At 38.6% G+C, this 13,165-nt stretch overlaps 2 protein-coding genes across 2 annotated transcripts; both read left to right on the top strand.

Annotated features, from left to right (window-relative positions):
- The first annotated feature begins 157 nt into the window (after positions 1–157).
- LOC101296790 (cyclic nucleotide-gated ion channel 1-like) lies at positions 158–3,926 on the top strand. Its single transcript, XM_004304807.1, has 7 exons — positions 158–233; positions 334–791; positions 999–1,202; positions 1,553–1,836; positions 1,993–2,107; positions 2,604–2,858; positions 3,199–3,926. Exons 1-7 carry the CDS (start codon positions 158–160, stop codon positions 3,724–3,726), a joined length of 1,920 nt encoding a protein of 639 aa, XP_004304855.1. The 3' UTR covers positions 3,727–3,926.
- Positions 3,927–7,365: 3,439 nt separating this feature from the next.
- On the top strand, positions 7,366–12,903 carry LOC101310233 (methyltransferase-like protein 1-like). Its single transcript, XM_004302180.1, has 7 exons — positions 7,366–7,672; positions 8,070–10,712; positions 10,936–11,019; positions 11,122–11,226; positions 11,348–11,456; positions 11,715–11,866; positions 12,358–12,903. Exons 2-7 carry the CDS (start codon positions 8,085–8,087, stop codon positions 12,796–12,798), a joined length of 3,519 nt encoding a protein of 1,172 aa, XP_004302228.1. The 5' UTR covers positions 7,366–7,672; positions 8,070–8,084; the 3' UTR covers positions 12,799–12,903.
- Positions 12,904–13,165: the final 262 nt, after the last annotated feature.

The following is a 13,165-nucleotide window of genomic DNA, read 5'->3' as shown; positions in this document are numbered from 1 at the left end:
AGGGCTTTCGCAACAATGACTCATTTGTCATCAAGTTAGTTTCTTTATCCCTCAACAGCATTCTTTAGTGTCTGTGTGATAGTGTTGTGTTGAAGAATGAGAATCACCATATGCATTTATGGTAAACATCATAGTGAACATTTCTGGGATTTTATTAATGGCTGTAGAGCCCATCTTGATTCAGTTTTTCACCAAACAAGTGTTTGACTTTGATAAGATTAAGAGGGCATTCAGTACATGTATGTTCCTTGTAAAGAAACACTTGTATCATATTTCTGGACAGAGTAAACTCATTTACCTTTTTTGTTGTTGTTGTGTTTGTTAGTATACCAGAATACTGGGGATTAGTGGCGGGGGATTCTACGCTGAATGATAAATCAATGAAAAAATTGCCTATAACAAAGGACCTTCTTGATCCGGAGGGGACATTCCTTCCAATGTGGAATAAGATATTTGTAATAGCGTGTGTAGTTGCAGTCTTATCGGATCCTTTGTTTTTGTACATTCCTATCCTCAAAGATGATATGAAGTGCCTGGGATTCGATTCAAAGTTGAAGAAAGTATCTCTTGTCTCAAGATCAGTAACAGATCTGTTTTATATAGTGGACATTATTTTGCAAATTTGTAGTAGACTTACTGCCAAGACATTTGCAGCCTCGTGGATTTCAATCACTGAAGAGACATTTCCTTTGAAAGGAGAGAAATCAGTAAAGGATGCTCTGGCATTAGCCAAGAGGATTTCGCTGTCATATATTCTAATCGACATTTTAGCTGTTCTTCCCCTTCCACAGGTAACAGAAAGCTTTCTTGACTCAAACCATTATCAAAGTACTTAATCTGTATCTGTTATCATATACCCCTTAGGATATTATTAGTTCACTATTAAGAGCTGCAAGTTGCTACTAAATGAAACTGCCATTCACTAAATGCAGCATATGTATACATCAGAATAATGACAGGTTTGATATTGTTCAGTATGACAATCAGATTGACTGCAGGTAGTGATTCTCATGTTCTTTTCAAAAGTGAGGGCCTCAAAACCTTCGATCACAAGGATATTCCTGAACTCTCTTGTTCTGTTCCAATATGTGCCACGGGTTCTTCGAATCTACATGTCAGGCAAAGCTCCTAGCATAGAGAGTGGAATAGGATTATGGATTAAAGGCGTGTTCAATTTTTTTCCCTTCTTCCTTGCTGGTCATGTAAGTTCCTTCCTATCTTAATTTGACTGCACCACAAAATTTGCTATAAGTCTGTGTTGTTGAATCATGAATGTTTGGTTGGATTTGCCTTTGAAAGTTTAGGTTCTTGATTCATCAGCCAACATAAATTATCCTTAAAGAATATTTGTGTGAACCTGAAAATCATGTATTATTCTTTTAAATTGTAAGGTGAGGAAGTGCTACTCTTATCTTTGAATCCTTGGGATCTGCCACAGTTATCTTCCTTGATAAATTTTAAGGCTTTCTGTCACCACTTGAGTTTATTTCTCTTTCATAATTTCAAAATTTCAAAGAACTTATGTCCTTAATTACCTTGGTACGTGCTTTAGGTACTTGGAGCAATTTGGTACTTCTTTGCTATTCAACGAGAGACAGCTTGCTGGGTATATGCTTGTCGAGGTCAAAGCGGATGTGAGCCCAGTACTTTTAGTTGTGACAACAATGTGTTCAGAAATGTGACACGCATAAATGACTTTTGCCCTAAAAACCCACCAGATGCCACAGTCTTTGATTTTGGCATATTTCTTGATGCTCTTCAGTCTGGTATGTTGGAGTCAACAGATTTTCCACAAAAGTTGCTGCAATGTTTCTGGTGGGGACTGCGAAATTTGAGGTTTGCACAAATAACTGTAATAAAACTTGGATCTTTCATACTGGAAACATAAGGAAAAGCTGCACATGATGGATTTATTTTTGTTTTTAACTTTGAGCTTATAGAACCTATAACTTTAGTTTGCATCTAATATATTGCTCCATCTCAATACTGCAGTTCATTTGGTCAAAACCTTGAGCCAAGTCCCTATGCACTGGAAAACCTCTTTACGGTTTTGATTTCTATAAGTGGCATGCTACTATTTTTGATCTACCTCAATGCAAATTTGCAGGTTAGTGGTGACATTTACATAACTTCTTTTGTTCTCTTCAAATGGATGCTCATATAAATTTATTTTGGGTAGGGGTGGTCTATGAGTAGGGGTGCATCATATATATAGTGCAGGGGAAAGCTTCTGCCATCAAAATCTTTAAATAAATATCACAGCATAAGACTGATGAGAACAAGCATAAATTAATCGTTTTCAACTTCATTTCCTCATACTAGGTTTAGTGATTTTGAGAACATGATATAATGCAATGACTTAAACAGCTGCATTTCTTACAAATGGTGAACAACAAATCAAAATATATACAAAGTTTAACATATAAAGTTTTATTGTTTTTGTTGTTGTCGGTAATACGCTATTACCTGTTGATAAGTCGGAATGAAAGATTAAAGCAGTGTTTGGCTCAATACTGCAACAAACGACGCCATATTGTATAATATATTATATTGATTTATTTCAGGATTTAATGAACTGATTAATGTAATTGTTATGGAAATAGACATATGTGGAGTTGGAAGCAAAAAGATCAGACAATCTTAGATTCAGACGGAAGATGCAAATCATAAATCCAGAAATTGATTTGTGGTTACATAAAAATGGTCTTCCTAAAGATCTGAAGATGGGAATAATGGATAATGTACAACAGAAGCTTGAAGAAAACAAAGATGTTCATGTGGAGAATATCCTTTCTATTCTTCCCTTGAAACATAAAAGACATATTATGCGACTTCTCCGCTTGGCTTCATTGAGAAAAGTAAGTTAATTCCTCTGTATCTCAAGAAAAGTGCATATAAAATAGATTAAAACCCTTGATTTGATTAGCAGTCTCATATAACCAATATATTTAAACATGATAATGTTCTTCTATATAGGTTCCATCTTTTATATTATTCGTGAGTGCTTTAATCGGTGTATATGGATTTTAAACGAGATTTAACTTTTCTGTAAATTGTTTCCACCAAATATATAAGGTCAGTGCAAATGAAACTCCGTAAGTTTCAAATCTGTTATCCAAATGTAGCCTTAGTTCTTCAAAGGTTTGCACAATGATGATTTTACACTTTATTCATTTTTATATAATTTTCTACTGCTAGGTTTCAATGCTTAAACATATGGATGAACAAGTGTTGAAGGCAATTTGTGAGCACCTTAAACCGGTGATATATGCCGAGGACAGTTATGTTATCCGGCAGGGGGAACCACTTGAGAAAATGATATTCATCACACAAGGCATTGCATGGACCTATGCAACTAATATTGGTGGTGGAAGAAGTAGTAGTTCGCCAGGCGTTGGATGCCTTGAGAAAGGTGATTTCTACGGGGAAGAACTTCTTAATTGGGCATTTAGTTTTGCTTCCTTTTCAGAGTTACCTATCTCGACCAGAACTGTTAAGTCCCAAAGAAAACTTGAAGCATTTGCTATCAGGGCTAATGACTTGCAGAGTGTTGTCTCTAAATACTGGTGGCATTTTAGCATGGAGCTTTCACCTCAAAATCAACCAATGAGGCGAGAACATTTGGCAACTTCTTGTTTACAGAAAACCTGGCGCCGGTATCATGCAGGGGCTAGGGGTGGAACTGGGTGGAAGAAATTTTATAGTGATTTAGTGAAAACTGGATGATCAACTACTCTATGGAAAGTTTCTGGTTGGCATCTTGCTATTTTAGAAGTTAGTTTAATGATTAAACTCTGACCTGTGTCTATACCTTTATACTGGCATTACTTTTGTAGAACATGTTAGAAAAGTTCATGGTGTGAAACTACTGAATGTATAAACAATATATGAAATCTGTTGCCATATCTGGCTTACATCTTTCCCAGATTTGGAGGAGAAAATTGTTAGACATGAAGCTGCTGAACTCGCGTTCTTAGATTACACTATGTGAACTACTTGGGATGTCACAGTAGTTAGGACTGATAAAATTCTGCCTTTGATACTTGAGATACTGATAAAACAATTGTCTCTTTAAATTATTGCTCACTTGCTTGGCCTGATTGTATGACTGGAGAACTGACATGCAGTGGGCAGCTTGATGCAGAGAAGCTAGATATTGATATTCGACGAAGTCACCAGGCGATTGCTGGTCATTTCACACTTCAGGGTTTTAACAACCATAGGCTCTAGATATTTTACTATCCCAATCTCAGAGCCTGAGGGTCTTATTTTCCAGAGATTTATTTACAGAAAAAAGCCACAGCTTAGTGAACATCAGCAACAAAATCTCACATGGCATGTAAGTCTCCTCTTATGATCACACAGTTACAATATGGCAGCATTATCTAAAGCTACTTTATCTATAATTTTTTTCTGATTTGTAGCGAGGCTTCTGAAATTAAGCACTTATCTTTAAAACAAGTGACTGTTGGACTTGCTGTTAATGTATGCCAGTAGCAAAGTAACTAACTAATAGTCCACAAGGAAATCATATTGGTGGATTTATACAACATGCCCCTACTTGTGGATAAAACATTCAAAGTACAACAAAATTAGTCTATAAAATACATTGTGGCTTACTGCCTTACCTGATATTACATGTAGTTTTATGTCTCGGATTTGATTTAAAGGGAGTTTCTGTATCTTCATTTGCTATATCTGTTTCTGCTTCTCATCCTTTCCTCCAATTCCAGCTTTTGCTACTTAACCATTGATATACTGCTAACTGTCTTGAAACTCAATCTGAATAATCTCTCTCCTAAGAGAACTAGATTCGACTAATTCAAGTCGGCCAATGTATATCTTGATTCTGTTTTTATGAAAAAGCTCTCTTCTTTGGCACATGGCAATTTCATAGATATTACTATATGTCCATGCATACAGCAGAAAAAAGGTTGATTAACCTCTAATATCTGTTGTTATTTCTTGTTTAGTATACTGAACTTAATGGTGCGTGTACCATGGTCGTTGGAGATCAATCAGATCATAGACCAAGGAGAAAATGGCAAAAAACAAAAGATATCCTCGATCTACAGTCATATCTTCCTATTGAATTCGCTGTCCTGGATCTGTTGATTTTGTACAGTCCTATTAACAACGAGGATATGAAGTGCAAGGGATTAGGCAAAAATTGGCTATCTTATAGCGAGTTCCAATCTTCATGTTAATGTGTTTTACCTGCTCCACAAATTTGCTTGTATTAGTGTTGAGTAATCAATGTATGGTTGGATTTGTGCTTGTTTTTTAAAGTTCCTCGATACATCAGAACATAACCATCCTGAACTATACAGAAACCTAAAGAATCATGCATCATTATTCAAGTGTGAGATGAGGCCATGCTAATCATCAGTATTCTGTATAACCTTAGAAACTGATCTCAATCATTAGTAGACTTAAGGATTCGTTTGCATCTGAAGTTATTAATGTTATTTGGAGTTAATTTTCAACTATTTATGTATTTGAATGTTAATCACCTTGTTGGTCCTTTAGGTACTTGGAGCGTTTTGGTATTTATTTTCTATTCGATAAGAGATGTTGCGTTGCTGCTTGCTTGGAATATGCAAACCTAGTACTTTTGACAGTCTCAAAAATGTCCGCAGAAATATCGCACTCCTATATGGTAGGTCTTGCAATCTAAGATTTAAAAAAGTGACCGAAACAGAACTATTATTTGATCTTTCATTTTCATTTTTCATTATCTATAGGTTCCTGCAAGTGTTATAGAAATAGTAGTTGTCATTGCAAGAATGTGGAGATGATTTGTAGGTCCTTTTGTTCTGTTTCTTAGTCTTAACCCCAATCTAGATGTGGCTTTACCATTCGTTATCTTCACATTGAGCTCCCATGGATGAAGTATAATGATGTTTCTACATGCTATATAGGTGCCATTACTTCAAGATATGGATGAACAAAGAAGTGTTGGAAGCATTTTTTGAGTATCTTATATGGGTGATTGATATATAACGAGGACAACTATATTATTCGAGAGGGGGAACCACTTAAGTACTACTGTACTAGTTCGTGATGCATTGGTTGCCTTGGAGAAAGGTCATCTCTATGGAGAAGAACTTTTTTTTTTTTGGAGAAGAACTTCTTACCATAGAAGTATGAAGCATTTGAGTATCATACTCTTTCAATGTTTTTGCTTGAGGGGTTTTGGCGTGACCCTTTTTGCTCTAGCATTAAGATTGCTCTGATTGTAAGGTTCCAAAGGCAAGAATTTTTGGCCCTTGAACCATGAAAGCTATGATTGGTTCGTCTATGGTACATAAATGTATTGATATATTAAGACCGGTTCGACGTAGAGATAGACGGTATAAATTATGATTTATTTCTATTGTCACCTCAAATTATGGTATCCATATGAACCCTAAAGCCTGTAAACAATGTCACCAACCCGATTGCGAACGAAATAGAGAGATAAGAGATCGAGTAGATGGGGTAGCCTAATTTGCAGGGTCGACCTTCAAGTATAATCTACAAACTCCTCTTAGGACATTCTCGGATCTGTGCTCACATCAACCATGTCTATTTTGGCACTCATATTTTTCGGCATACTATACATGGCTTAGTGTAGAGCTTATGCTAATGTATTTACTAGTCATGCACCGACTTTTAGTATGCTCATATGATTTTGATCCATAAAACTTTGAAATACTTGTTCTAAAAAAAAAAAAGACTTTGAAATACAAAGTCGGATGTTTCTATTTTAGAGAATTAAAGTGCACAATGTTAAGTAACTTGCAACATATAGAAGTTGAGATGAAAAAATATAAAAGTACACTCACAGACTCGCTTATTCACACAACATAGGTATAATGTGTGATGTGAACTTAGATTGTATGATTTTAGAATCGACAACAATGGTTAACTTAGCCAATAAGACATTTAAAATTGAAACTTTAAAGGATAATTGATACAGGTGATAAAAGTCAATCGGTTGAACGAACTAAAACTTACCATTATCATAGTCACTTCCCACGTACTTGCACTACACCACCAATGTGTCATAGACTCATAGTCTCCATCCATACCCTCATAACGATATTTGTAAGTACAAAGCATTACACCAACGTGTGTAAATAGTGTACAAATATTGTCGAGAGTCTGTACGCTTAAATTTGTTATTAAAGTCGCTCAATGAGTTTATCTAATAGAGATATGTTAGACAGCAAACGAGGAGAATCCATCATAGATTCGATCTTCTAGTAATAAGTTCAAACCTAACTTGTGAAAAACTTCCCTTAAGGAGGGATCGTACACAAATCACTTGTGACTCGAAATGGTTGCTCACTTATTAACCGTTTCCAATCCAAAAGAATTTGTGATTCGAGCACATCTAAGCAAAACGATATGCTAAATCCGTAAATGACACCGTGACCGATCTACCGACGGAGCTGGGTTGGCCGACAAAAGAAAAAAGAAAATTGCTGCGTAATCTAAACACTAGGGTATAAAAGAGAGCCAACGACGTCGCTTGAGCCTCTTCTTCAGCGTCTTCACCATTAGATCGATTAACCCTCTTCTTCTTCTTGAGTTGTTCCAATTTCAAACCCTAGTCTCCTTCATCCTTCTGCATTCTCTGAAACCTCAACCAACTCAAGCATCTCCCCCTCCTCGACCTTCGTAACTCGTAAGTCTCTTTTTGAATACTATTTGCATACATATTCTGAATTTAAATTTTTATTTTTTTTAGGGTTTTTGCTGGGTTTAGTCGCTTCAATTCGTAGCTCAAATTATATGAATCTCGCACGCTTTTTACTCCTAATTCGATTCAATCCGCTCTAGGTTTGAAAATTCATATGCTTTGCACTCATTATTATTATTATCTTTTAATAATAAAATCTAGGAATTAGAAGCGGTTTATTGTTGATTGCAATGAGTAGGTTTACAGCGACGATTTTCGATGAGGTTATAAGCTTTGTTGTTGTCTTTCATTTTGTTTGATTCTGGGTCCAGGGCATTATGTGGTCATGGTGAAGAAAATTGGTTATAATACTCGTTATTTGTGTTTTATGATTAATTTGAAGGATTAAGAATTTGTGATGGATTCGCCTGAACGTAGTCGGGGTTATGTGAAACGAGATGTGGAGGATGGTTCTGATATGAAGAGTGATAGGGCGGGGGACGACGAGGAGTGGGAGGGGAGTGATAAGAGGAAGCACAGGTCGAGCAGGTCAAGGAAGTCGGGGAACGGAGAGGACGTGGATGGTGGTGGAAGGAGAAGAAGTCATGGGGATAGGAGTGAGAGCCGTAAACGGTCAGGTGGCTCTAGCAATGCGGATAGCGAGGAGGAGGACTATGACTTGAGAAAGGAGTCGCGGTCTAAGATGATGAAGAAGAAGCAAGAGGAGAGTAGTTTGGAGAAGTTGAGCAACTGGTATCAGGATGGGGAATTTGATAATAGGCAAGATGGTGGAGATAAGTCAGGGGGTAGAGGGCTGGTTAGAGCTGAAGAAAATGAAAGAAGGAAACTGGCTTCAAAGCTCGCACAGCACGAGATTTCCCAGACTAAAAGTAAGAGCAAAGAAGAAAAGTCTCATGATGGAGAACATGAAAAGACACTGGACAGAGATTCTAAGTATTCGGACAGGAAAGAAAGCATTCGAGAGAAGACTCATGGGTCTTCTGAACAGGTGAGGACTTCAAGAAGAAAATGGGATGAATCAGATGGTGGCAAGAAAGCAGAAGAAATTTATAATGAAAGATCTGATTCAAGAAGTAGTAAGCCTTCTGATCCTAAGTATGAGCCTTCTAAAGAGAAAACTGTGCTAGCAAAAAATGAACCGAGCGAAAGTAAAATCAGGGGATTAGATTCAAGCATTGAAAGGGGTACTAAATCTAATAACAAGGAAGAGAGAAAAGCTGATGCGGAAAAGAGTAAGAGCAAAAGCAGGGGAGAAATACTTGAAGAAGATAACAGGGGCAGTCCTATCACTCGTGAAGACAGATCTGGCAAGGAGAAAGCTGAAAAGCATAGACAGCAGAGAACTCCCACTGCTCGCGATGCTGCTGAGGGCAGGGAGAGGTTGTCTAATGCAGATGATGATGCAAGTGCAGGGATGAATGATAAGGGTGCTAGAGAATTTGGAAATACCACCAGGTCAAGGACACCTGAGAGGACTGGGAGGCGATATCAGGATTCAGAACACTTTGAGACGGATTATGACCGAAATTTTAATCTCAAGCGAAAAGAACTGGAAAAAGATGGCTATAGGGACGACCGATCTAAAGGCAGAGATGATAACTATAGTGACAGGAGTAGGGACCGGGAAGTCCCCAAAGAAAAAAGACGGCAACCCCCAAGTAATGACAAGGATTCCAAAAATGGGGATATCAGTTATGATCATAGCAGGGAATGGCCGAGATATGGTCGTGAGAGGGGTGACAACGAGAGGCCTCATGGTCGGTCTGGTAATAGGAAAGATGGAAACCGGGGTGAAGCTGTGAAAACTTCATCAAACTTTGGAATTTCAAATGAAAACTATGATGTGATTGAGATCCAAACTAAGCCAGATTTTGTAAGGGCAGAGTTGGGACCCAACTTTCCTAGGAGAAACGAAGTTGGTCAACAGTCTGATGGAAAATCAGCACCAAATGATGAAGAATGTACAAGGAAGAGTGATATGTATGGGTCTGGACCACCTAGGGAAGATTCAAAGGAAAGATATACAGATGATACTACCTCGCGAGATCAGAGTTCATGGAAGGATGACTTTGATGCCCATGGAGTGAAGGGAAGGGGACAAAGAGGTTCTATGCCTGGCCGCAGTGCTGGTGGCCAGAGTTCTAGTGGTGGTTCACAACCTCCATATGGAAATGCAGAGCAGGGACCCTTCAACAGAAATGCTTCTCAAGGAGTGAAAGGAGGTAGAGGTGGGAGAGGAGGAAGGGGTAGGCCTACTGGAAGAGACAGCCAGCAGATGGCAATCCCAATTCCGATGATGGGATCACCATTTGGACCTATTGGAATGCCTCCGCCTGGACCCATGCAGCCACTTACTCCTAGCATGTCACCAGCTCCAGGTCCGCCAATGTTTCCGTTTTCTCCACCTGTGTGGCCGGGGGCTCGAGGTGTTGACATCAGCATGTTAACCATCCCACCTGTTATGCCTCATGGATCATCTGGCCCAAGATTTCCTCCTAATATGGTGACTCCAACAAATCCTTCCATGTTTTGTGGCCAATCTGGACCTGGAAGAGGAGGTCCTCCAAGCATATCTAGCCCTGGCTTTAATCCTTCTGGGCCAATGGGACGAGGAACTCCTGCTGATAAAAGTCAAGGTGGTTGGGTTCCTCATAAAAGTAGTGGACCTCCTGGTAAAGCTCCTTCTAGAGGAGAGCAGAATGATTACTCTCAAAATTTTGTTGATACTGGTATGCGACCCCAAAATTTCATCAGGGAGCTAGAGCTAACAAATGTTGTGGAGGATTACCCCAAGCTTAGGGAGCTTATACAGAAAAAAGATGAGATCGTGGAAAAAGCTGCTTCTAATCCCATGTATTATAAATGCAACCTGAAAGAGTTTGAGCTGTCTCCAGAGTTCTTTGGAACCAAGTTTGATGTGATTCTTGTTGATCCACCATGGGAGGAATACGTTCATCGTGCTCCTGGTGTTGCTGACCATACAGAGTATTGGACATTTGAAGAAATAATGAATCTTAAGATCGAGGTAATCTGACTGGTCGATATGTTAGCCTTTTGAGGCTTTTATCTCTTACCTTCATACTTGTATATTTTAAGAGAAGCATATTATTACTGTCATATAAATAAGCTGCAAATACATCTTTGTATTTTTGTACTAGACATAATTCAAATGCCAGTAGGGTTTTTTTTTGTCTTGTTTCAACTTACTTTTGACTCATTAACTGAATTTCTGTCCATTGTCTTCACAGGCAATAGCAGACACACCTTCCTTTATTTTTCTTTGGGTGGGTGATGGCATGGGTCTTGAGCAGGGCCGTCAATGTCTGAAGAAGGTGTTTAATCAGCCTTTACCTTTTACCTGTTATATGATCTGGGATTTTATGTTTTAATGAACTAGTTGTGTTTATTTATGTTTCATCATTGTGGTCCTGCAGTGGGGATTTCGTAGATGTGAAGATATATGTTGGGTGAAGACAAACAAAACTAATCCGACTCCTGGTTTGCGGCATGATTCTCATACATTGTTTCAGCACTCAAAGGTTCGTGTAATTCTCAGTTGTGAATGTCTTCAGCTGAACTTCTCCCCTAATTCCTTGTAATATTTTTTTGATCCCGTTAATTGATTTTATGAATGGATTGTTTTTCTGTCTATACCTGAAGGAACATTGCTTGATGGGAATAAAGGGTACCGTTCGTCGCAGCACTGATGGCCATATAATCCATGCCAACATTGATACTGATGTAATAATAGCTGAGGAACCCCCATATGGTTAGTATCCTTATCAAAAACCGACATTGAAAGAGGAAAATGAAATTCCTGATTACCTTTTGTGTGTAGTAGAGGTTTGTCAGTTTGTCAGACATGAGACTTCCATGCACAAAGGAAAATGTCTTTGTAGCAAAATCATCTTAAATAACTGATCATAACATAGACAGTCCCAAAAGCTAACTTGTGACAGCAAAATTTACAATCTAGAGCAGCAAAATGAGTTTGTCTGATGCTATATTTTCTCTCTTGGAAATGCAGGTTCAACCCAGAAGCCTGAAGACATGTACAGGATAATTGAGCATTTTGCCCTCGGTCGCAGGAGGCTTGAGCTCTTTGGTGAAGACCACAACATTCGGGCTGGTTGGCTGACTGTTGGTAATGGATTATCCTCATCAAACTTTAATACCGAGGTAAAATTTCAGTTTCTGCAACTGGTTGATCATTTAGGGCCAGTTCCTCTGTTTCTGCTAGTGGTTGATAATATAGGCTTAACCATGGGAAATATTTTCTCTTTCTTTCTCGTCTACGGCTTAACCATTGAGTTCAGTGGTCGTGGATATGGTAACTGAAATACTCCTAGCGATTTGAGGATAGGGATTGTTCAGTAGGGTAGAAAATGTGTTCCTGATAGATAACATCAAATCTTCTGCACCCCCACCGGAACATGAGTTATCCTTGAAATTTGTATCGCTTTGTCTTCACTGTAGCGTCCACATGTGCTACGAACATAGATATCACATCAATAAAACTAAACTATTGCATCAACTCTATTCTGTGCCTCATATTCAGTCATGATTGCCCTATTTTAAACCTCAAATTCACTTTCTGAACTGTTTTCAATTTCAGAAACTGTTATCTGATTTCTATTTTTGATTCTGACCATGAATGGGATAACATGCAGGCTTACATCCGGAACTTTGCTGACAAGGATGGCAAAGTTTGGCAAGGAGGGGGTGGACGAAATCCACCTCCGGAAGCACCTCATCTGGTTGTAACTACTCCAGACATAGAAGCCCTTCGTCCCAAGTCACCAATGAAAAACCAGCAGCAGATGCAGCAGCAGCAATCTGCATCTATTTCTCTGACATCAGTAAATTCCTCCAACAGAAGGCCTGGAAACTCCCCACAAAATCCAACCGGTCTAAGTATGAACCAAGAAGCTTCAAGTTCCAATCCATCAACTCCAGCTCCTTGGGCGGCTTCACCACTGGACGGCTATAAAGGGAGAGAGGGCAGCATTATGCCTTCAGATGATAAGATTTTTGATATGTATGGTTACAGTGGACAGGGAAATGGAGACTATATAGATTTTGAGGCTCACAGGCACATGAATTTGTTGTAACGAGATTCGGTACTCAAAATTCATATTGCATCTTGTAATTCTTTTCCGCTCAAATATAAATGGAAAGAAAATGCGCACTGTTGTGCGTGCATCCTTCTGAGTTTCAACCGTGCTTGGTTCCTGTCTCATGTATTTTATATATCTGAAGCATCTGCATTGCCATCGGCATAATCGCCACCATTCGAGAGAATGAGAGATCACAGCTTTGCTCTACCATATTTCCATTGCAGTGTATAACTTCACACCCAACTGTGGTCGAGAAATGTGGCTTCATTCTTTTTTAGTTGGCATCATAGGGTATATTATACAGTTCGAATTCAAGATAATTGGCCCTTTGTTTGGGATGCCGAAAAGGTTGAACATCTTC

Source organism: Fragaria vesca, linkage group LG6, assembly GCF_000184155.1.
Source record: "Fragaria vesca subsp. vesca linkage group LG6, FraVesHawaii_1.0, whole genome shotgun sequence".
Lineage (NCBI taxonomy): Eukaryota > Viridiplantae > Streptophyta > Magnoliopsida > Rosales > Rosaceae > Fragaria > Fragaria vesca.
The sequence above is the reverse complement of the archived record's forward strand: the minus strand, read 5'-3'. Positions and strand labels throughout refer to the sequence as shown.